Here is a 24,172-nt window from a genome sequence, read left to right as displayed (position 1 = left end):
ATATACTCTGAAAATTTCTGAAGTCTCTTAGACACCCATCTAAATATCATACAGTAGGGTTAGGTTACTGTATTTAGCTTAACAATCATTGTATTAACTGGAACTTTTGTTATATTTTAGCATTTTCTTCATCCACCTCTACCTACCGCAATCCTAACTTCTGAAGATAATCTCAAGCATCATTTGCTGTGGCGCCATCCCCAGGGTCATCTGACTTTTCGCCTCAATAATTAGATACAGACTTTCTTTCATTTAATCCTCTTGGGCACTTTCTTTGTACCTCTCTTATTACAACGACCTGCTGGTTTTCCAAAGGATTTGTAGATGTGTTTTATTCCCTGCTACTGAGGATATAAACCCTCTAAGGAAAGGGAATCTTAATTGTCTTTCTACTCAAAATAAAACTAAATACGATGGGCTGATTTCAACATCACATACACGTACTAAACGTTGGCTACATGCCAGGAAAGGTCAGAGTTACAGAGAGAGAGGAGGAGAGGCAGAGGGAGAGAGAAAGAGAGAGAGAGGCAGAGAGAGAGAGAGAGAGAGCGCTAGAGAAAGAGAGAGGTCTTTCACCCAACGGTTCACTCCCTAATTGGCCTCAATGGCTGGAGCTGCATTGATCTCCGAAGCCAGGTGCTTCTTTCAGGTCTCCCATGCAGGTGCAGGGTTCCAAGGACTTGGGCCATCTTCTATTGCTTTCCCAGGCCATAGCAGAGAGCTGGATCAGAAGTGGAGCAGCTGGGACTCGAACCGGCGCCCATATGGGATGCTGGCACTGCAGGCGGCAGCTTTACAAGCTACGCCACAACGCCAGCCCCCTCATTCCCTTTTCTAGCCAACAAACCCTAACCTCACTGTCTAATCGAGATACATACTGATGTTCTCCATAATACCCTGCGGCAAGTTTAATTTTTTTCCTCAAAAAGTATTCAAATATATACTTGAAGCTGAGTTGCTGTAAATTTGTTCTAAAAATAAATGTGAGCGGGATGGGCGTTTAGCCTAGCAGTTAGGACACCAGTGTCCTAAACTAGAGTATGTGGCCCTGGCTTTTGACTCCAGCTTCCTGTTACTGTGGACCCTGGGAGGTAGTGGTGATGGCCCAAGCATTTTGGTTCCTGCCATGCATGTGGAAAACCTAGATTTAGTTTCCAGCCCTTGACTTCAGCCTCAGCCCACCCCAGGCCCCTGCAGGCATTTGGGAAGTGAACCAACAACAGGAGTTTCTCTCTGCCTGTCCCTGTCTCCATCCATCTCTCTGTCTTTAAGTCTGACTCTCACATAAATTTTAAAAAGTAAAAATAAAATGTGAGGGGACAACACTGTGGCACAGAGGCTAAGCCCTTGCCTGTGACCCCAGCATCCCATATGAGCACCAGTGCGAGCTCTAGCTGTTCCATTTCTGATCCAGCTCCACACTAAAGCACACCTGAGAGAGCAGAAGATGGTACCCGTGTTTGAATACCTGCTACCCATGTGGGAGACCTGGATGAAACCCCTGGGTCCTGGCTTCAGCCTGGCCCAGCCTTGGCTATTTGAGACCATTTGGGGAGAAAGCCAACAGATGGACAAACTTCCTGTGTCTCCTTTTCCGTAACTCAGCCTTTCAATAAATAAATTTATTTATTTTTTTTTTATTTTTTGACAGGCAGAGTGGACAGTGAGAGAGAGACAGAGAGAAAGGTCTTCCTTTGCCGTTGGTTCACCCTCCAATGGCCACCGCGGCCCGCGCGCTGTGGCCGGCGCACCACGCTGATCCGATGGCAGGAGCCAGGAGCCAGGTGCTTTTCCTGGTCTCCCATGGGGTGCAGGGCCCAAGCACCTGGGCCATCCTCCACTGCACTCCCTGGCCACAGTGGAGAGCTGGCCTGGAAGAGGGGCAACCGGGACAGAATCCGGCGCCCCAACCGGGACTAGAACCTGGTGTGCCGGCGCCGCTAGGCGGAGGATTAGCCTAGTGAGCCGCGGCGCCGGCCTCAATAAATAAATTTTTTAAAAAATAAATAAAATGTGAGAAAATGCAACAGAAATAACAAAGACTTAGAAAAAAAGAGTGGGGAAAAAAAAAGTTCTTCAATTACCTCAATTTTAGCCGGCGCCGCGGCTCACTAGGCTAATCCTCCGCCTTGCGGCGCCGGCACACCAGGTTCTAGTCCCGGTTGGGGCGCCGGATTCTGTCCCGGTTGCCCCTCTTCCAGGCCAGCTCTCTGCTGTGGCCAGGGAGTGCAGTGGAGGATGGCCCAAGTGCTTGGGTCCTGCACCCGCATGGGAGACCAGGAGAAGTACCTGGCTCAATTTTGTTACTTTAGCTCATACTAATAGAAATGTAATAAATAGTTGAATTGTGCCTATCATATTTGTCAGAAAAAAAATTAAAAAAAATAAAAAGCCTAGCAATAGATTTGAAAATGATACCATATTCAAATAGAATGGTTTGTGAAATAAAGTTAAATTCTAAGTTAAGGAATTTTAAATAGCTTTTTCCCAACTATTGTATTGTGATATACATAATCCAAAACTATCTTTCTGGGTTTGAGAAAATATATATTTCCAGTTTAGAAAAGGATATGAAACAGAAGTATTTTTAGATACTCTGTCTTAAGCCATACAGTTGAAAATGTTTGTCAGTATTATTTTACTACTATTCAATCTTTCTACCTTTGCAACTGAAATTCCATAGTCCTGGAGTGGTCTAACAGCTTCATGTAGCCCTTCAAGAAATACAGATGTACTTGGAGAATCTAAAACAAAAACCATTTTATGAATATTACTTTCTCCTTAAAAGATCAACTTTTAAAAATTAAAATCAAAATATGCCAACACAGAATATATTCATTTGTCCAACCAGCATGCAATAACAAGTAACTAAACATATCTAGTTACATATTTTCCCACCTTGTTCTCCTACTGCCTTTTTATTATTCTTAGGTTTTTAGTTAGGAATAATAATGGTATATTTTAGCTTTGTAAATAGGCTTTAAAACTACCTAAACAAGAATATAATAAATAAATGTTTTATTTAAACTTGACATTGGGGGCTGGTGCTGTGGCTTAGCCGGTAAAGCCACCGCCTGCAGCGCTAGCATCCCATATGGATGCCAGTTCGAGTCCACTTCTGATCCAGCTCTCCGCTACGGCCTGGGAAAGCAGCAGCAGATGGTCCAAGGGCTTGGTCCCCTGCACTGCATGAGAGAGCTGGAGGAAGCTCCTGCAGCTCTGGCTGTTGTGGCCATTTGGGGAGTGAACAAGCGGGTGGAAGATCTCTGACTCTGTTTCCCTGTAACTCTGCTTTTCAAATAAATAAATCTTTAAAAAAATAAATAAACCTGACACCTGGCATTATTCTTCCAACTTTAGAACACACGTGTTCACATGACACAAAACTTTAAAGATTTTAAAACACCATTTTAAAAATCACATTTATACTAAAGGAGTCAAAAGAAATGTGGATTCTCTTACTAAACCCAAGAATAGTACTTTTAAGGCATAAAGATTTAATCAAGATTATTACAATGACTAGTTAAGGTCACTAGTTTTTATTTGTCAATTTAGTGTAATTAATGACACAGCTAAAACCGAGCATTAAACTAATGCACTGTTAACACTACATTTCAAGTCATAAAAAACTAAAAATATTTATCTGCTACAAGAATGAGAAAATATACTTCCAGAATTGACCAGATGAAATCCAGATATTATAAAAACAGTAAATTCTCGTCTAGCAATTACTACGAACTAAGTGCATGAATAAATGCAATTAGTCCTCACAACAAACTTATAAAAAGCAAGTAGTATTTCTTCATAAGAGATGACAAAAAACAGGGAAACTAAGTGGACTGACCAAGGCCATGCCACAGGCCAAATGGCAGAGTCCAGATTCATACCAAGGGACTCCTATTACGGCAATAGCTTGAAAGCACATATCATTAAACCTGACGGCAAGTTCCCACTGGGCACAGCTGATTACAGAGGTAATAAAAAGCTTCATGAGAATTGTATGCGAATTTTAAAGATACTCACCAGCTTGACAAAAATAAGCTAAAGAGGCTTTTCCTGGCTGCAACGTACTGAAATACTCATGAGGACTCAGTTCCGGTAGAGAATTTGCTGCTGACTTGTAAAAAATGCACATCGTGACAAAAGAGATCCCAACTCTAAACACACGGAAGCTGGAACACATCATCGGCTGTGTTGTACTTGAGCAGGTTTTGTCCCTGTCGGTCACTGCTGTCTTCTGTTGCCTGGGACAACACCTGGCAAGAAGGTATTCCTCACACTCTTGTTGAATGAATTTGCTAGCTGAATGAATGAAGTAAAATCCAAAGAGAAAAAGTGAAGTCATTACTCATTATCTAATGTTGCTAGTATTTTACTAATAATATATAATGACATTGATTTGCCAATACTATTGATTTTTGATGCTTGCAAAAGGTATCAAAGTTATCTGGAAAATACTTAAGTAACTTCACTCTCAAATACTTACTGGAGCGTGTTAAACTGTTACTTTCAGAGATTCCAAAGTTCAGTCTCAAATATTATCCAATCCACCTTTAAAATTGAATATTACATCCGTATGCACAGTTGACATACAATAAATACTCAAATACTTACCTAATATCATTAACATGGGACTGAGACATACAAAATACAGGACTACTACACTTACTACCTCTTAGATTTAAGCCCACTGGAATTTATTAAAACTATGTAAGAATGGGGCCAGTGTAGTGGTGCAGCAGGTTAAAGCCCCGGCTTTCGGCGCTGGCATCCTATATGGGCGCCAGTTCGAGTCCTGGTTGCTCCACTTCCAATTAAGCTCCCTGCTGATGCACCTGCAAAAGCAGCAGAAATGGTTTAAGTCTTTGGGCCCCTGTACCCACATGGGAGACCCAGAGTAGACTCCTGGGTCCTGGCTTAGGATCAGCTTAGCTCCGGGCATTGTGGCCATTTGGGGAGTGAACCAGTGAATGGAAGACCTTTCTCTCTCTGTCTCTACCTCTAACTTTGTCTTTCAAATAACTAAATAAAATAAATCTTTTTTAAAACTATGAGAATAACCCTTCAAAATACACATTTTTAATACCAAAGACTTAGATTTCTGTAAGTTGCTTAGAAATTCAAGTAACGGGGCTGGTGCTGTGGCGCAGTGAGTTAATGCCATGGCCTGAAGCACCGGCATCCCATATGGGTGCCAGTTCAAGACCCGGCTGCTCCACTGCCAATCCAGCACTCTGCTATGGCCTGGGAGAGCATTAGAAGATGGTCCAAGTCCTTGGGCCCCTGCACCCACGTGAGAGACCTGGAAGAAGCTCCTGGCTCCTGGCTTCGAATCGGCACAGCTCTGGCCGTGGTGGCCAACTGGGGAGTGAACCATCAGATGGAAGACCTCTCTTTCTGTGTCTCCTCTCTGTGTATCTCTGACTTTCAAATAAATAAATAAATCTTAAAAAAAAAAAAAAAGAAATTCAAGTATCTTTCATTTGAGAGGCAGAAAACAGCCATAAACAGAGAGCTGTCCCATCTCCTAGTCCACTCCCCAAATGCCCAAAATGGCCAGGACTGGGCCAAACTAAAGTTAAGAGGCAGGAACTCAATTTAGATCTTCCACATAGGTAGCAGGGACCCACCCCTTGATAAATCGTCGCTGTATTCTAAGGTCAGTATTAGCAGGACGCTGCAATCAGGAGCAACAGAGTGGACTCAAACCCAGGCATGGTGATATGGGTCCATGGGCCTCTTACCAAACACCTGCCCCGTATCTTCTGCTGTTCTAAATATCCTCATCTTCTCCCCTGGTGTACTTACTTCCATGCTATCCTCTGCATCTGCTGTCAATCCTCATTGTCTTCTATTGTTCTATTTCCAAGTTTTCCTTGAACAACTTCAGAAAGTTTATCCACTGATGAGCTGTATTACCTAAGTTTAAAAGAGAATGGTGGCCAGCGCCGTGGCTCACTAGGCTAATCCTCCACCTTGCGGCGCCGGCACACCGGGTTCTAGTCCCGGTCGGGGAGCCGGATTCTGTCCCGGTTGCCCCTCTTCCAGGCCAGCTCTCTGCTGTGGCCAGGGAGTGCAGTGGAGGATGGCCCAAGTGCTTGGGCCCTGCACCCCATGGGAGACCAGGAGAAGCACCTGGCTCCTGCCATTGATCAGCACGGTGCGCTGGCCGCAGCACACCAGCCGCAGCGGCCATTGGAGGGTGAACCAACGGCAAAAGGAAGACCTTTCTCTCTGTCTCTCTCTCTCACTGTCCACTCTGCCTGTCAAAAAATAAAAAATAAAAAAGACTGGTTGGGGGGGGGGGCGGCACTGTGGCGCAGCGGGTTAATGCCCTGGGCTGAAGTGCCGGCAACCCACATGGGTGCCAGTTCAGGTCCCCGCTGCTCCACTTCCTATCCAGCTCTTGCTGTAGCCTGGGAAAGCAGTAGAAGATGGTCCAAGTCCTTGGGCCCCCTGCACCTGCATGGGAGACCCGGAGGAGGCTCTTGACTTCCGGATTCAGATCAACACAGCTCCGGCTGTTGCGGCCATCTAGAGAGTAAACCAACAGAGACCTCTCTCTCCTCTTTTTCTCTCTCCTTCCTTCCCTCCCTCCCTCCCTCCCTTTCACTCTCTCTGCCTCTGCTCTATCTCTGCCTTTCAAATAAATAAATAAATCTTAAAAAAAGAATGCTTTAGAAATATTAGTATAATACTTATATTAAAATGTCATATACTTCTAGCAGGCAAAGATATACCCATGTACAGACAGGAATTTTTTTAATTTAATTTCAAATGCAAGATCACCACTTCAAAATAGGTGGCAGAAAAAAAATAACAAAAAGGTATTTGTAAATAATCATAAGACAGAATTCTTCAGTAAAGTATGAAATAAAAAAAAGAAAGCTTTATGGAAAAACCACTGCCATCCACAATCATACATAAGCACATACTCTCTCTCCTAAATGAGCAACTGTTTTTTTAAAGATTTATTTATTTTTTATTTGAAAGACAGAGTTACAGAAAGGCAGAGGCAGAGAGAACTTCCATCCACTGGTTTGTTCCCCCAATGGCCGCAACAGCCGGAGTTGAGCCAATCCAAAGCCAGGAGCCAGGAGTTTCTTCAGTTCTCCCACATGGGTGTCGGGGTTCAAGCACTTGGGCCTTCTGCTGCTGCTTTCTCAGGCCATAGCATAGAGCTGGATCAGAAGTGAAGCAGCCGGGACTCGAACCCGCACCCATATAGGATGCCAGCACTGCAGGAAGAGGCTTTACCCACAACGCCACAGCGCTGGCCCCAACTATTTCTTTAAAAGGAGCTGTTTGTTGATTACTTACTAATAATTCTGTTCATTAGAGCTCATTTATATCGTGAACAAATTCACCATCAATTTTCAACAGTGAGTCAAGAATTCAAAACCACAGGTAAAATGAAGAGGGAGAACTAGGAGAGAGATATATAAATGTAATTTAATGATATAATTAATGGGCATCCATGCCATGAAAATTGATTATACATTATAGCCATTTTTAAACCAGCCTACTTCAAAGCCGCTTTTTATTAATGAGGATGTTTTAAAATAGGTCATCCACTGTTTTCCTTACATTCTGGAGGGAAATGCATGCATTCTATAGGATAAAAGAATAATTATACAACATACATTAGTACACGAAATAGCTATAACCCAGTTAAACCATAAAACATTAAGCAAAAGCACAAATGGAAGATTCAAGTATAAAATATCATTTTTCCTGGCCTTGAGGTTACAATGCTATTTTTTTTAACCCTAAGTCAGACATTAAGTTTAGCTCATTCTTCTTTTCCCCCAGAACATATTTTGAAGCACCTAAAGGTCTAACCATACATCCAGTTTTTGGATACCTATGTGAAAGTACTGTGCACCTGGGCCATTGGAGACATTGGGAATTACTGCTACTTATTTTTAGGGACAAGAACTCTATTAATCTCTGTAGCTTTGTTCCATCTCTGATAGTATTTGATTATTTTAAAAAATACTTAAAGAATACAATATAGGTCATCTAGAAACAGAGTTTACAGCATCACAATAACTTAAACATTGAGAGGATGAGGAGACAGGGTTAGGGAGCTTGCAGTTGAGGTGGGAAAAGGGATGAAAGATAACTAAATACTCAACTTTCACAGACCAAAACCCAAGATTTTTTGGAAATAAGAAGGTCAATGCCGAAACAATGAACAAGTGGAAGTAAATTTTCCTGTTACGGAAAAAGCCACTGTGGGGTTGGAGGGAAGAGACTTTTGAAATCTTCAGAACCATTTGCCTAAATAGGGTATATTTTCCCTTCGATTCGGGAAGTTATTATACCCTCCACCTCCTCTCCGTGGCCATCAAGCAGCTTACTGTGACCAATAAAATGTGGGCAAAGCAGCTTATTCTTGTTCAGTCAAAGGCTTTAACAGCTACTATGTGATAACACCAGACTTTATTTTCTTGTTACAGTCACCAGAAATGCCTAACCGGTGGCTAGTGTGCCAACGTGGGCACAACAGAGAGAACCCCCAGCTGATGTGCAATAAGCATGTGATGTAAGAAAGAAGTCGTGTTTCCAGCCACTGAGATTTGAGGGGCACTGGCACACAAACTAGAGGGGAGACTGCTGCCTTCCTAAAAACTCCAAATCCTGGCTCAGAGGCCAAGTGGCAAGGACAGTGTTCTCGGCTTACTCAAGCCGACATTTATCAGAGACTGGAGCTCAGCCAGTGATCCACAGGAAGGAGCGACAAAACGTTTGATAAAACTGTCACTTTAATAACTTGGGGATGACAGGTAACTGATGAATTTATAATGAACCTGTACTGAGTGCATGTGGCTGATGAACTTACTTGTAGGCTTCTTAAGAGAAAAAGCTAGAGGACAGAAGATTAGCACTGGTTGCTGTTGGTTGTGCTTAACAAGGTATTAAGTGAAAGATACTCAAGGGGTCAAGGGGCTAGCATTGTGGCGCAGCAGGTTAAGCCACTGCTTGCAACGCTGGCATCCCAGCCTTGGCCGTTATGGCTATTTGGGGAATGAACCAGCAAATGGAAGACCTCTTTCTCCCTCTCCCTCCTCCTCCCCCTCCCCTTCTCTCTCATGCTCTCTCAACTAAATAAGCACATCTTAAAAAAAAGAAAGAAAGAAAGAAAGAAAGAAAGAAAGAAAGAAAAGAAAAGAAAAGAAAAGAAAAGAAAAGAAAAGAAAAGAAAAGAAAAGAAAAGAAAAGAAAAGAAAAGAAAAGAAAAGAAAAGAAAAGAAAGAGAACTACAGAACTCAGAGAAGAGTCGTCTTCCAAGAGACCAACTGTACAAAAGGTCAAACAATCCTAAACCCTGCCCCAACCTTCTTTGGTCATGAAGCTGACTTAACTTCTAACTTCCCAGCCTCTGAAAGAAGTCATCTTCCCCAAAGCCAATGTCAGATGTGGTCTGGGATAATAAAAAGGAAGGAGCCGTCACTAGTCAAGGACCACAGAGAATGATGCCCCTGGGCAAGTGCAGATGAGAACGAGTTGTTTCTGATCTGCAACAATGAGCTAAATACAGAAATTGAGTAGAAATGCTTAGAAGTGTTTACAGCAATCTCATGCTGTAATTCTTTGTCCGTTAAATCTATTTTAAAATTGGACTTGTAATTCAATATTTTTTATTTCACTTTTTGTATGATTTCTTTTTATTTTGTGTTATGGTTCCGTAAGATTTGGCTCCCCAAACTCACAGATGTTTAAACCCTAAGGTTTTATGTTAACAGTTAATGGATTGTTAGCTTGAAGGTTTAGGGTAAAGCCTGGATCCAATTATAGCGCCTGAAGGTGGGGTCTCGGGGAAGGGATTGGATGGGGTTAGGCTGCTAGGGTAGGGCCCCGTGATCAAATCATGATGGCCTCATAATGGAAGGCGAATGAAGAGTGTGTTCCCTGTCACTCTCTGCTTCCTGGCTTGCTTGGGGTCATCCCCCCACTACCTCTAGCTTCACCAGATGCCTGAGACAATGGGGAACCCATTCCTGAGCCTCCCTCCTTCCTAAGAACCTAAGGAGCATCTGAGAACCTGAAAACCTAAGCAGCACCTCTTGGGTATTTTAAAGTAATATTACCAAATGTTCAAATTAGATTTTTTTTTTTAGAAATTGGCCTGAGAAAATCCAAGGTAACCTGTGCACCTGGATGGTGGAGGGATGAAAGGACGATCACATGACAAGCCAGAAAGTAGAAATGGAGAACACCTCCTCATCCACCCTCTAAGTGATCGCTCCTTAAGAAGTCATCATGATTCAATGGATCATGGAGCTCTGCCCTGGAAACCTAATCCAACCCAATCACCCCCATGGCCCCATCTCCAACCTTTCCCAGGCAGATTTCATGTGCAGACTGCTATAGCGTGAAGTCTGGTATCTGTAAAGATCCTGGACATTGAACTCACCACAGTGAGTAGCTGGGATGTTAGATCATCTCCACTGGGTAGTCATGGAAGGGCAGCATTGTGGACAGGAAGGGTAGACTGCTTATGGTAAGACTGGATTTCCCATCTTCCTTGAGTTAGGAATGGCCAACACTCACTTTGGCCAATAAAATGTGCAAAGTGACACAAGTAACTTCTGGATGCGTTTATGAGTCACCATACATGCACTCTAAATCATGACACAAGTTCCTCTGCTATGATGACCGATAACATTCAAAATGAGGACTTCTCTGATCATCTAAGTCCCAGAAAGAGAGTAACAGGGCGCAAAACTTCCAGATGACTCAGTGTGAACATAAAATAAACTTTTGTTCTAAGTTCATAAAGTTGGAGGTAATCCCAGTGTAACTCAGCCTAGCCGTACAGATACGTCTGCTCTTAGTAACAGGTAGGAGGAGAATGACATGAACATACAATACATATCCCAGATGTTAAAGCAGGATATTTCCAAGAATTCACAGAAAATTGACCCAATTCCTTTCATTGTAGGAAGACCGTAAAATGGAAGATGACTCTAAGATGCAACTGACTGTATATCACAGTATACATCAATACCGAAAGGAGGCAGAAGCCATAGGCAAGTGTTTTTGTTTGTTTGTTTGTTTGTTTTTTTTTTTTTTTTTTTTTTTTTTTTTTTTTGACAGTGAGAGAGAGACGGAGAGAAAGGTCTTTCTTCTGTTGGTTCACCCCCCAAATGGCTGCTACGGCCGGCGCTTTGCGCCAATTGGAAGCCAGGAGCCAGGTGCTTCCTCCTGGTCTCCCATGCGGGTGCAGGGCCCAAGCACTTGGGCCATCCTCCACTGCCCTCTCGGGCCACAGCAGAGAGCTGGACTGGAAGAGGAGCAACCGGGACAGAACCAGCGCCCCAACCGGGACTAGAACCCGGGGTGAGCCAAGTGAGCCACGACACCGGCCTGCAAGTGTTTGCATAGCATGTTTGCCGATACAACACACACATGCCTCCCAACTAGGTACAGACTTACTGCTTCCTCCTGGAAGAGTCCTCAAGTCCTCACTATGATGTACTGACAACACCAAACATAGTTAGCATGTAAGCTGTAACTTTGTCTCATCACTAAACAAGTACACGCACACAGGCCATTTAAATGATGGAGCCAACACATGTAACTAAGGACAAACGCCAGCATAAGGTACAAGCACAGTAAGATCAAGTCAGTGAGGCTACAGTACAGAAAGGGCTAAGGCTTGCAAATAAAATGCTAAAGGCAACAAAAGTGGTTTTTGTTCAGCACTAGAATATTAAAGCCTCCAGGGACCGGTGTTGTGGCATAGCAGGTTAAGCCTCCACCTGCAATGCCAGCACCCCATATGGGCGCCTGGGTTCAAAACCCAGCTGCTCCACTTCCAACCCAGCTCCTTGCTAACACACCTGGGAAAGCAGCGGAAGAACCCAAGTGGGAGACCCAGAAGAAGCTGCAGGCTCCTGGCCATCTGGGGAGGGAACCAGTGGGTAGAAGATCTCTGAGTCTCTCCTCTTTGTAACTCTTTCAGATAAGGATTCATTCATTTATTTTTTAAATTTATTAAAGCAAAAACAGAAGGAAAGCCCCCAGACAGCATCAAGGAGGCAGTATTTCCAGAGAAAAATGCTAACGGGTCTTCCTGGGATTCAGAAGACAGGTGCTTTGTCTTTATGTGCTCCCAGGGTAGGGGAAACAGCTGGTGGTCCTCTCTAGCTAAACTAATCCCATCTGGGGACTGGGTCTGTACAAAGAAATACGCAGTTCTACTTTCAAATGTCTGCCCCCTCTGACCAACAAGATCAACTCTTGTGCCCTGGGACACATTTAAATCTTAGAGGACCTGCCAGCAAGTGTTTTTAGATCGCTTTCTCCTTTATAGGCCTAAATTTCCCCTGTGATTAAACATAAAATTAATGGCTTGTCCTCTCTGGAAAAAAGAAATTGACAACTTCAACTATTAAATAAATTTTATCAACATCTGTGGGCACAGTTCTCTGGGGGGAAAAACGCATTTCACATTTTCCAACAAATGGGGCATAGAATGTTTACAACGTTCCTGCAAGAACATTTTGCCAAAAATTAGCTTACGTACAGTTTCATGTTGCTACTGCTGACAGACGGCTCACCGAGCCAGCCTCAGATAAAACGTTGAGGGGATCCCCATGGCTTATCAGATGAGCCCCAAAGGATGCAATCAAAGGAGCCAAACACCTCTCTACTTCAGAGCCCCCCTCCAAGTGGCGAGAAGAAAATGCTCTCTCTGCACCCCCATACTCAACTCCAAAATGGAAGCAAGGAGGCCATCGAGCTTTGCAAAGGGCAAAGCTGAACAACCAAAGTCCTGAAATCAGTATGAACCCTACCCGGCCGCTGCTTACCCTCACCATGAGCAGGGAAGGTGCGAGAAAGCGAAAAACCCTTCAGGAGAAAACCACCCTCCCAACCTGACACTTGCACCTCACTGATTGCGGAATTCACACAAACAGGCTGTGCCCGACAACAGGTGGTGGCCCTGACTTTGACAAGTGTCTAAAATCACTTGATTCTGATTTTATAATTAAATGTTTAAGCACATAACTGCAATTACCTCACTGCAGTCATGAGCACGCTGTCCCCCTGCTGGAAGAGAACTGTGTGCTGCTCCAACCGCACTCTTTAAGAATCCGTAAGGTGGATAAGGATTCCAATCAACAGCTCTTTCTCCAGAGGAAGACTGTGGCACGGGGTCTGTAGTACCCTAATGTGCAATGCACTGCTCAGCCTGCGCAGCCAAACATGTCAGTTGAGGGATCTCCAAGTTTGAAAGCCAGACCTCAGATGGCATACCTGTGTGCCTAGGTGCACACCTAAAGAGAGACTCAGCTGCTCAGGGGAGGGGGAAATACTTTTCTGGGGCAAAGAACTGCTCAGGACTGTCTTCATTGCGCAAGTGGACAGCAGTGTCTTTCATCCTAAGGAGAACACTTCCTCTTAATCTTGCACTACGGCGCTCATTTTATTTCCAAATGCAGAAAAGGCCAACGATGCTCTTTGCTAGGTCAATCCACGTTGGAAGACCCACGTAGTCCTCGCTCATTTACAGCGCTGCCTTACTGTAGCATCTACTTTGTGTCACTCCCAGCCCCAGGAACCGCGCCACCACGTACCATGAACGGGACCAGACTTCGATACCTGCGGAGTGGGAGCTCAGACCATCAGCTCGCCCTGCCAGCATCCGAGATTTTCCCAGGATTTACTCCCAGAGCATCTTCCCAAACTCTCCAAGAACCACCTTTCGCCTGCTCGTGTGCCTTCAAATCCAAGTGATCCTGACACCACTCTTTCTCTTAAGGGGCCCTTTTCGTGGGAAGGGTCCTTTGCTTAGAGTGTGGGTCCCTTCCCCCTGCCCCCTCGGTGGCTTCTTGCCACTTCCCCCCAGAAAGGTCTTAGCGTTGCCTCGCGTTCTTGCAGCGAAAAGGCCATGCCCCCCTAAAGAAGGGCCCAGGCGAGGCCCGGTCCGTCGGCACCCACAGCTCGGCGGCGCGGCGCTGGCCCGAGGAAAGCCGCATCCCTGAGGGCTGACACCACAGCCCTAAGCCTGGAGGACCCACGCTGTCACGCACCTGCCGAGACCTGCGTGCAAGGCACGCGGGCGGGGACGCGCGGGCCACAGTTCCCACCAGCACGCCACGGAGAAGCAGGAGGCGGGGCGAGGCCGGCCGTCCAGGCCACCGGCAACCGAGTCTCCTACCTGGGACCGCGCAGCGCCGCCGCCTTCCCCGCCCGTGGCCACCACCCGCTCGGACTCGTCGGCCTCCAGGGGGCGGGGCGGCGGGGACAGAAGCTCCTCCTTCTCCTCGTGCTCCCTACGTGAAGGGTTCCCCAGCCAATAGGAAGCGCGAGGGGCGGGGAGCGCGCCTCCCCAGGTGACAGCCGACCACCGAGTCCTCCCGCCCGCGCCAGTGGGCCTTGCGCTTGCTGAGCCAATCAATAGCGCGGCTGGGCAGTGAAGGGGAGGGAGAAAACGGGGAGCGAGAACGCCCAATCAGATCTCCCGACCCTCGAGCGACGGGTCCCGCAGCCCGTGGCCTTCCGAGCGCGGCGCCCAGGGGGCGTGCCCGCCTGGGCCAATCGGCGTGAGCCCACGGTGCGGAGCGAGCGCCTCAAATGCTCGGGTTTCTCAGCTGATTGTCTCCAGCCGAGAGTTGTTTTTTGCAGCTACGGAGCCGAGCCGCAGCAGGAGGAGCCGAGACCCCCGGGGAGGGGGTGGGGGGTGCGGAGGCGAGGAGGCGGTGTCAGGGGGCAGCCGCGGCTGCTCTGCGCGGGGCTCCGGGTCCTGTCACGGCGCTTCCTGGGGTCGCAGGCTGGGGTGGGTGGGGGGTAACGGGGCAATCCTTGGCTCCCTCGACGACGGCGGCTCCGAGTCCGGCCCCTTCCTTCCCGCGCTCCCTCGCCCGCCTCGCGGCCCCCTCATGAGGGTGTCCGTGCCGGGCCCGGCGGCCCCCGCCGCCCCCGCGAGCGCCCGCGAGCCCTCGACGCCCGGCGCGGGCGGCGGCGGCGGCGGCGGCGCCGTCGAGGCCGCCTCAGGCGCCGCGGTGCCGGGCTCGGTGCAGTTGGCGCTGAGCGTCCTGCACGCCCTGCTCTACGCCGCGCTCTTCGCCTTTGCCTACCTGCAGCTGTGGCGCCTGCTCCTGTACCGCGAGCGGCGGCTGAGTTACCAGAGCCTCTGCCTCTTCCTCTGCCTGCTCTGGGCAGCGCTCAGGACCACCCTGTTCTCCGCCGCCTTCTCGCTCAGCGGCTCCCTGCCCCTGCTCCGGCCGCCCGCTCACCTGCACTTCTTCCCCCACTGGCTGCTCTACTGCTTCCCCTCCTGTCTCCAGTTCTCCACGCTCTGTCTGCTCAACCTCTACCTGGCGGAGGTAAGGCGGGAGGACGGCGCGCCGGGGGCCCCCCGAGTCCCGCCGAGGACCCCCGTCGGCTGCGGGGTGAGGGGGTGGGGGGGCGAGGCGGGGCGAAGCGGACTCGCAGCCGGCCTGGGGAAACTGAGGCCCGCCGAGAGGGAGCGCCGGTGTTGTTGTTTTTTTTTTTTTTAGCCCCCCGAACTTGACCGTGGTAGACTCGGTTTCGCAGGGGGCTGGGGGACGGCGGGCGTGTGCGTGTGTGTGTGTGTGTGTGCGTGTGTGTCTGTGTCAACTCACAAAAAGCAAGCCTCAGCCCTTCGTTTGGGGGCCCGGCCCCCCGAAGGGGAGGCGTTGATGGCCCCGGGAAAGTGGCATCGCAAGAAGTGGCAGCCCCGGGAGCTCGGCGGACGCCGGAGCGGGCTGAGGGAGGCTGGATGCTGAGGCAGCCGCGGCTCTGCCGGAGCTGGCCGGCCGCCAGCCATTACGTCACCAGGCAGAGCTGTGCCTCTGCTATTGTTGCTGCGTTTCTTTTATTAGAAGCTTCTATTCCCTCCTGCGGCTCCTTTCCTGTGGCTCCCGAAGCCTCGCACCGAGGCCGTTCGATAGTTGCCGGGCGGGGTTCAGCATCAGGATCCACAGCCGGGGCTCGGTGCAGGGACCTCGGGAAAGCCCCTCATGTTGGCCCCGGTTGCTTCGTGCTGTGGTGACGGGTCCCAGCTCCCGGAGCCTAGGCTTCTCTTTCTTTCTTTCTTTCTTGGAGCTAATTAAGAGAGAAAGTACTTGCTTATCCTGTGCCTATTGCAGAAACAAACGTCCAAACTGTGCCGTAACTTGCTTAATAGCTGGAATCTAATCACACCCCCTTTCTCTTCGATGGGGAATCGCTGGTTGGATTGCATTGTTCTGCAGCGCTTAGGTATTTGACCCATTTCAAACAGGTTTGGGATTGCAAGGTTGTCAATCATGTGTATCAGGCTAGTGGTATTTGGAGAAATGCCCTCCAAAAAGTCCCTCTTTCCCTGAAAAGAAAAGCTTGAGAAGCGGAGGAAACAAGGTGACATCATATGCTTAATACTGACTAATATAGAACAATATTGGTCCATGCAGCTAATCCTCTCAAAGGCTTTTGGAGGTGATGAGAATTAACACAGTTCCAAGCAAAAGTAGAAAAATACTTGAGGTATAGTGTTTCTGTTTCTTATGCAAACCACTTATTTGCTGCCTTCATAAACAGGAAATAGAATGAGGGATTTTCTATTCAAACAGCTACATCCTCAAGAAAACTAATATAAGTTTAATCCTTTTCCTTCTCCATCCTTTAGAAACTCAAGCAATATAGTGACAAAAAACCTTGAGAGTAAATAAAAAGCATGGGTACTCTGAAATCAAATAATCATGCCATAGTTACGTCATTTACTGAGGTAGTTGTCTTTTAGTTGTATAAGGGCTTATAATACTTCTTTGTACTGAAACTATAAAAAAAAAAAGTGTTATTCCTACCACCATTCCTCGTGTTAGTGACTTTTCATCTTGAAGCTTTGCTGTAGCTTTAGATATAGTTAATTTACTTAAAAGTGACTACTAGCATCGCTTATTCCATGAACGTCACGTGGCTTGGTTTTCCCCTATTCGTTAATGACTTTAAAACAAATTATCTTAATCATTAAGTGTTAAATATTTGATGGACAGCCCATAAAGTAGGTAAACACTCTTTACTTATGGTGTAACATACCATCAAAGGACTAGGTAGATGAAATTTTACATACATACACACCCATGTTACCACCACCCAGATTACGATACAAAGCATTTCTAGTGTTCCAGGAGGTTCTTCTGAATCCTCTCCAAGTCAGTACCTCATAACTGAAGGTGAATGCAGAGTGCTTAAATACTATCACAGTAGGGGGGAAAAGCTATATTTAAACTCAAAATTCTAAAAAATAGGCTTCTACAGCATAAAGCATACAGTGTCTAGATTAGGTTTCCAGACTTTGATTGCTAATATTCCAGATTAGTAAGGAAATTTTTTAACCTATAATTCCTACTATTGAATGACTCTGTTGAGTGTGTGATGTGCTTTTTAAAAAAGTAATGAAACTGTTCTAGAAAATACAATTTGGAAAGAAGATGGGCTGAAACTTTTATCTTTTATTGTCTGCTAACAATGATGTGGGTTGTTCTTTATAATCTTCCAATTTTAGAACATAATTGTCATTAAATGAAAATTTTTGAACTGTTTGGGAAATTTGTTTACAAAACAGGTGTATTAACCAGAAATCACTTCCCTGTTCATTAGAGAACATCCACAAGAATCTATTTAAGAGTACTTGACTTCAAATTTTATCAGTTCTGGATAACTGGAAGTATACTTCTCAACGATTACTGTTTTTCTAAGTGAGTTTTTCACATTATAGCAGAAAAGAAGGGAAAGTCTGACTAACAAAATTATTTTTTTAGCCAAAAGCCCTTGTATTTGTTTTTATATTTGGGCTTCTTGATTACCAAATCATTCTCCCTTCACTATTGTCGCAAATACCAATTCAGTTTTACTTTTGGCTTTTATAAAATATTTGTTGCATCTATTTATTTCTCACTAATTAAAAACATTCTGATGTTAAGGATTCATTATAAAGAACAATGAATCAATATATAAAGCTGGTAAAATAAGTATTAATACTTTGCACACATTTTGGTCAGTCTTCTAAAACTTCTTGCAAAGTTAAGAATTTCCTAAAGCACTTTTTCTTTTTGATGGCTACAGTTGCATAGAATTAAGAGGAAGTAGCCCTTTCTGAAACAGATTGGCTTTTTTTTTTTTAAAGATTTATTTATTTAAATGTCAAAAAAAGAAGGGGAGACAGAAGAGAAATCTTCTAACCCCTGGTTCATTCACTCCCCAGATAGTTGCAACACCCAGGGCTGGGTCAGGCTGAAACCAGGAGCTTCTTCTGGGTCTAGACCCATATGGGTGGCAGGGACCAAAGTACTTGGGCCATCTTCTGCTTTTCCCAGGCCATTAGCAGGAAGCTGGATGGGAAGTGGAACAGCCGGGACACGAACCAAGGCCCATAGAGGATGCTGGCATCCCAGGCAGTGACTTTAACGTGCTGTTCCACAATGCTGGCCCCACAGTTGGGCTCTTCAACCTGTCATATTTAATCTCCTGGAAGCAGATAACTGGGGAGAAAAACATACACTAATATAAAACCCCCGCTGAGCTTATACTGGATCAGGACCAGCAGAAGCATGAACTGTACCTGAGAGAGGTTCACATTTCTATACTTAAACAGAAGACTCATCTTTAAAACAGATTTAATGATAAAAATGATGCTATCTACCATTAGAGCATACAAAAGGATTCACAGTTGATAGTTGACACTGTACTTATCTTAGGAGTATTATGATATATGCCAAAATCAAAGTTCATCTTTGAGGTCCATATTTGTATCTTTCTTGTATTTTTGTAGTATCAATCTCAGTTGCTTAATCACAATAAAGTATAGTAAGTTGATCACAATGCTAAAACCAGGAAATTAAATTTAAAATCTGAGCTCTTAAATTCATGGATGCTATTATTATATTTGCTGATGGATATATTCTTCCAAATAGTGATGGTGTTACAAATAATGTACAACTGAGTATACAGGTACATTGGTTTTGTTACATTCTGATTTCCCACAAAGGTATTTCCAATAGAAAGCTTTGGATTAAAAACTTAGTTGATCATAGTTTTATCTCATAGCAGCTGGAGTAATGTTCAGTATGTTACTGAATCAAAATCTGAAAAGGCCCAAATCTTGAAAATATTTAGTCATGTAATACGAGGTTAACTGTTTTGATGAACACTTGAGGTAAATTACTTGCATACTGTCTGGAATCTTTATTTTCTGTCTAAAGGATTTCACATTATAAATGCTAACATTGTCTTAGATTTTATTAGTCTAGTCACAAAGTTAATTTTGGTTACAGCTGGTCTTTGGCTTAACAAGTATTTTATTCAGTTGAGAGACAAAGCTCCCATCCACTGGCCCACTTCCTAAATGCCTAAAGTGGCACCTTACTGGAGTAGGAGCTGAGGAACGGAATCCGATTCAGCCATTTGGGTGACAGGAACCCAATTACTTGGACCATCACCACTGCTTTCCAGTGTCTGTTAGGAGGAAGCTGAGTCAGGAGCAGAGCTGGCTTTTAAACCCTGGTGCCCCACTGTGGGAGACAAGCATGATAACCAGTGTCTAACTACTAAACCAAATAAATGCCCAACCTGACAAACATTTTCATACCATACCAAATGGCCCATCACCATCAGTGTTCTACTAATTTGTTTTCAACAAATTGTACTAAATAGAAAAGTCTGCAAAACATGAGTCAGTTACTATTTACTAGAAATAGTGGTATAGTTCCATGTTTGACTTTTAACTGTGATTATAAGCTATTTTGTGTGCATCTGTGAGGCCAGAGTTTGACACATATCTGTGGCAGAGGAAATGATTGTACTGCCTTAAATTTTATGGATAATATTTTCAAAGCACTTTGTAGTGTGGATCTTCACAACCTCAATGAAATTGGTAAAAAAAAGTTATTAAGTGCCATATATAGCTACTACATCTCATGTACAAGACTAGTATAGCCCAGTTGCCATAAGGTCTCATCAAGTAACGTCTTTTTAAAAAGATTTTATTGATTTTAAAGACAGAGTTACGGAGAGAGGAAGAGCCAGAGAGAGAGAGAGAGAGAGAGAGAGAGATGTTTTCCATGTGCTGGTTCACTCACCAATTGGCCACAAGGGCCAGAGCTGCGCCAATCCGAAGCCAGGAGCTTCTTCCGGGTCTGCCACGTGGGTCAGGGTCCCAAGGACTTGGGCCATCTTCTACTGCTTTCCCAGGCCATAGCAGAGAGCTGGATTGGAAGTGTAGCAGCCAGGACTTGAACTGGTGCCCATATGGGATGCCGGCGCTGCCGGCCAGGGCTTTAACCCACTGTGCCACAGCACCAGCCCCCAAGTGATGTCTTTCTACAACACAGACTTCCTTGGATTATCACTAATTATTCAGTGCTTGTCTGACTTGCTTTGCTATTTCACACAGTTTCAAATCTTTGCTGCTTTTCCCCCCTCATCCTCAGCAGATGACCCTCACTTCTAGGTTAAAGATGCATGAACCAGAACCATCTTACCAAAAATTCAGAAAAATCCTTAACCTTGCTGCAGAGAGTAGTTAATCTTTTCTATGTATGACAGACTAATAAGTAAGGAAGTTCCTCAAGGCGCAAAACCACACACACACACACGAATGCAGAGTGATGAAATTCCACATCAGTGTTGGTCTTGAGGGTGAGGGTAGTTATCAGCAACTTCCTGCTAGCCCACATCCCAGGTTTTAATTTTATATGCTGGAAGTGTAGGATACTTAGGGCTAATTAGAGACTTCATCCTGCCAGAACAAGGCCAAAATCAAAGAGTAACATCTTTAATGGATGAACCAAGGAAAAAAGCAGGTCATCAGAAGTTGATACTGGAATTTGTGCGTGTCTCTCTTGACTCTGGATGGAAAAAGTGCAAAATGGGGGAAGAAAAGTCTTCCTTGAGAATTCATAACAAGTTGTCTTATAAAAAACTTGTCTTAAAAGTTTAGGGTTAAGTGAGGAGACCCATCTTGAAAATGAAAAATTATTCTTGCGCAATAGTAACCTCAAATACTTCTAAGTACCAAGTGTGAGTCAGCTGTAGAGAAATATACTTCAAACTCAGAATCTTGACAGGAATCCATGGAACATGAATTCAAAAGCCACACTAGAGAATCTCACCTACAAATATTGCAGATGTTAGAAATATGTGATGTATACAAGTTGAACATCCCTAATTCAAAAATCTGAAATGATCCAAAATTTGAAACCTTGAGGGTGAGATAAGATTGCACAAGTGGAAAATTCCATACCTGACCTTTGTGATACATGACAGTCAAGACACAGCAAAAAACTACCAGAAACAATAAGTGAGTTTAACAGGTTTGTGGAATATAACTTTATATACTAGCAGAAAACAATTGGAAAGTAAAATATAAAAATTCTATTCACAGTGGTGTCCCCAAATAAAACACTTTGCAAATGTAATAAAAAATGTACTATATCTCGCAATGAAAACTACAAAAGAAAATGAGACATTAAAGGAGTCCTAAGTAGAAAAATACACACTGGAAGACATTTTTAAGATGTCATTTCTTCTCCACTTTGACCTATATAGTCAATGCAGTGCCTCTTAAAATCTCTGTAGGACTTTATGGTAGCAGTTATCAAGACTATTATATAAGTGTGGGGCTACAAAGAACTTAGAATATCCAAAATAATTTGTAAATTAAAGCTGGAGGACCACACTCCCTTTTTTAAAAAAATTTACTTATTTATTTAAAGAGTTAGGAAGAGGCAGATCTTTGCCCACTGCTTCATTCCCCAAATGGCTGCAACAGATGGAGCTGGGCCCATCTGAAGCCAAGAGCTTCTGGGTCTCCCATGTAGGTAGGAGCGGTCTGAGCATTCAGGCCATGTTCTGCTGCTTTTCCCAGGCACGCTAGCAAGGCACACTGCATCAGAAATGGGGCAGCCAGGGCTCAAACCACTCTCCATATGGGATGCCAAGGTTGCTGCCAGTGGCCTTACCTGCTGTACCACAGTGCTGGCCCCACACTCTGATTTCAAGAGAGCGTAAAGCTACAGTAATCAAGACATGTAATACCAGTGGAAAGTTAGACATATAAATCAATACAGCAGAATGGAGAATCCAGAATTAGAACCACATATATACAGTCAACTAACATTTTACAAAGCTACCAAGGTGATTTAGCAGTTAAAAATTTTGTCAACAAATGGTGATGTAATGGTCGTGGGTGCATTTATGGGGAAGAAGAATGAAGCTGATTCTTATCTCACACCATAATTTAAAATCTGCTCGATACAGATCATAGATGTAAATGTAAAAGCTAACACTTGTAGAAGGAAATGAGGAAATAGGCCCACTTCGCAACTCCCAGAGAAGACAGATTTTGTAGGGGAAAAATATATGAACCATAACTGACAAATGAGACTTTATCAAAACACTTTGGCAAGATATAATGAAAAGGGAAGCCACAGACTGGGAAGAAATAAATGAAATATATATATGGCAGAATGTACATATCCAGAATATATTAACTTTTTCAATTATATAAAATCTAAAAGTGGGCAAAAGATTTGAACAGACGCTTCAGAGAAGATACATATATGGTCAAGAACTACAAGAAATAATGCTCAACAACATTAGTTATTAGGAAAGTGAAGTTTATACCCACAATAAATTATTACTATCAACTATCAAGAATATAATTAAAAAGGCTGAGCATACTAAGAGATGGAAAAGAACTCATACTTTGATGATTGGATTGTAAGATTTTTACAACCCTTCAGAAAACAGTTTGGCAGTTTTTTAGAAAACAAAGAATAAACCGGTCATAAAACCTATGCCATCATAGTTTTAGATGTCCACACAGCATCTTGAATGTGAGTGTTCATAGTAGCTTTAAATTAAACTCAAATGTCTGTCAAAAGTGAATAGAAGGCTGGCGCCGCGGCTCACTAGGCTAATCCTCCACCAGCGGCGCTGGCACTCCGGGTTCTAGTCCTGGTTTGGGTGCTGGTTCTGTCCCGGTTGCTCCTCTTCCAGTCCAGCTCTCTGCTGTGGCCCGGGAAGGCAGTGGAGGATGGCCCAAGTACTTGGGCCCTGCACCCGCATGGGAGACCAGAAGAAAGCACCTGACTCCTGGCTTCGGATCGGCGCAGCGTGGCGGCCATTTGTGGGGTGAACCAATGGAAAGAAGACCCTTCTCTCTGTCTTTCTCACTGTCTAACTCTGCCTGTCAAAAAAAAAAAAAAAGAGAGGCTGTCACTGTGATGTAGAAAGTAAAGCCACCTCCTGCAATGCCAGCACCATGTCCTAGCTGCTCCACTTCTGACCCAATGCCTTGTTAATGTATTGGGAAAAGCAGTGGAAGATGGCCCCTGCCACTTATGTAGGAGACCCAGATGATGCTCCTGTCTTCATCCTGGTCCAGTGCTAGCTGCTATGGACATCTGGAGAGTGAACCAGCAGATGGAAGACCTCTCTGTCTCTCCCTCCTTCTTTCTGTAGCTCTGACTTTGAAATAAAATGTTTTTTTAAAAGTGGATAAGCAAAAAAATTAGCAAGAATATTACTCTGGCAAAAAAAAAAAAAACCTGAACAACATAAATCTCTGTGCTGAATGAAAGAAGCTACACAAAAATAAGCTCCCACTAATGTAATTCCATTTATATTGCATTTTAGACAATGCAACCATAGTCAAAAAAAAAAGTGGATCACTAGTTGCCTAGGGTCTGGGACAGGAGAGATGCACAACAAACTGACAGTATGAAATTTAGTGAGTGGGAAAAAATTCTTTGAATTTTATGATGATTTCATAGGTTGTATGTAAGTCTTGTAACTTAGAATTGTATGCTTTCAGTACATGCAGTATGTTGTATGAGTTATACCTCAATGAAACTGATTTTAGGAAAAGTACAGGGCTCTATTTGCAATTCACTCAGTGAAAACTAAAGTAGGGGTGAAATGTAAAATGTGCAGCTTTGTGTAATGTAAAGTTTTTGGTAGCCTATTTTCCCATTTTTCAAATGATAATGATAGTACCTGCTTTATAAAATTGCTGTGAAGGTTAAGTTACATAATTCATTTCAATGTTTGAAGTGGTACATGGCTTGTGGTGTTGATTGTTAGCTATTAAGTCTCAAGGAATTGTTATTTTGTAGGCTACATTTTCTCACCCATGAAGCTTTAAGTTAAAATT

The 24,172-nt window shown here is 44.4% G+C and overlaps 2 protein-coding genes across 11 annotated transcripts in view; one reads left to right on the top strand and one right to left on the bottom strand.

Moving 5' to 3' along the window:
* TXNDC16 (thioredoxin domain containing 16) overlaps positions 1-14,414 on the bottom strand; it is a 100,604-nt gene extending 86,190 nt beyond the window's left edge. For 2 of the 8 annotated variants that reach the window (XM_089309699.1, XM_089309700.1), the window contains exons 1-4: positions 14,046-14,224; positions 4,615-4,835; positions 4,024-4,302; positions 2,662-2,744 (exon numbers count right to left, since the gene is read on the bottom strand). In XM_089309699.1, coding sequence (XP_089165825.1) covers positions 2,662-2,744; positions 4,024-4,302; positions 4,615-4,630 — 378 coding nt within the window. In that variant the 5' untranslated portion in view covers positions 4,631-4,835; positions 14,046-14,224. Of the gene's footprint in view, positions 1-2,661; positions 2,745-4,023; positions 4,303-4,614; positions 4,836-14,045 lie in introns of all 8 variants that reach the window. The other 6 variants (XM_008269654.5, XM_070053661.2, XM_089309702.1 and 3 more) reach the window with 5 other exon arrangements.
* A 97-nt stretch (positions 14,415-14,511) lies between these two features.
* GPR137C (G protein-coupled receptor 137C) overlaps positions 14,512-24,172 on the top strand; it is a 64,790-nt gene continuing 55,129 nt past the window's right edge. Inside the window, exon 1 of one of the 3 annotated variants that reach the window (XM_002718247.6) lies at positions 14,512-15,341. In XM_002718247.6, the coding sequence (XP_002718293.1) occupies positions 14,895-15,341 (447 nt within the window). In that variant the 5' untranslated portion in view covers positions 14,512-14,894. The remainder of the gene's footprint in view (positions 15,342-24,172) is intronic. The other 2 variants (XM_089309708.1, XR_016217823.1) reach the window with 2 other exon arrangements.

Source organism: Oryctolagus cuniculus, chromosome 12 (assembly GCF_051225735.1).
Source record: "Oryctolagus cuniculus isolate XC-2025 breed Fujian yellow rabbit chromosome 12, ASM5122573v1, whole genome shotgun sequence".
Lineage (NCBI taxonomy): Eukaryota > Metazoa > Chordata > Mammalia > Lagomorpha > Leporidae > Oryctolagus > Oryctolagus cuniculus.
This window is presented reverse-complemented; position numbering and strand designations above follow the sequence as displayed.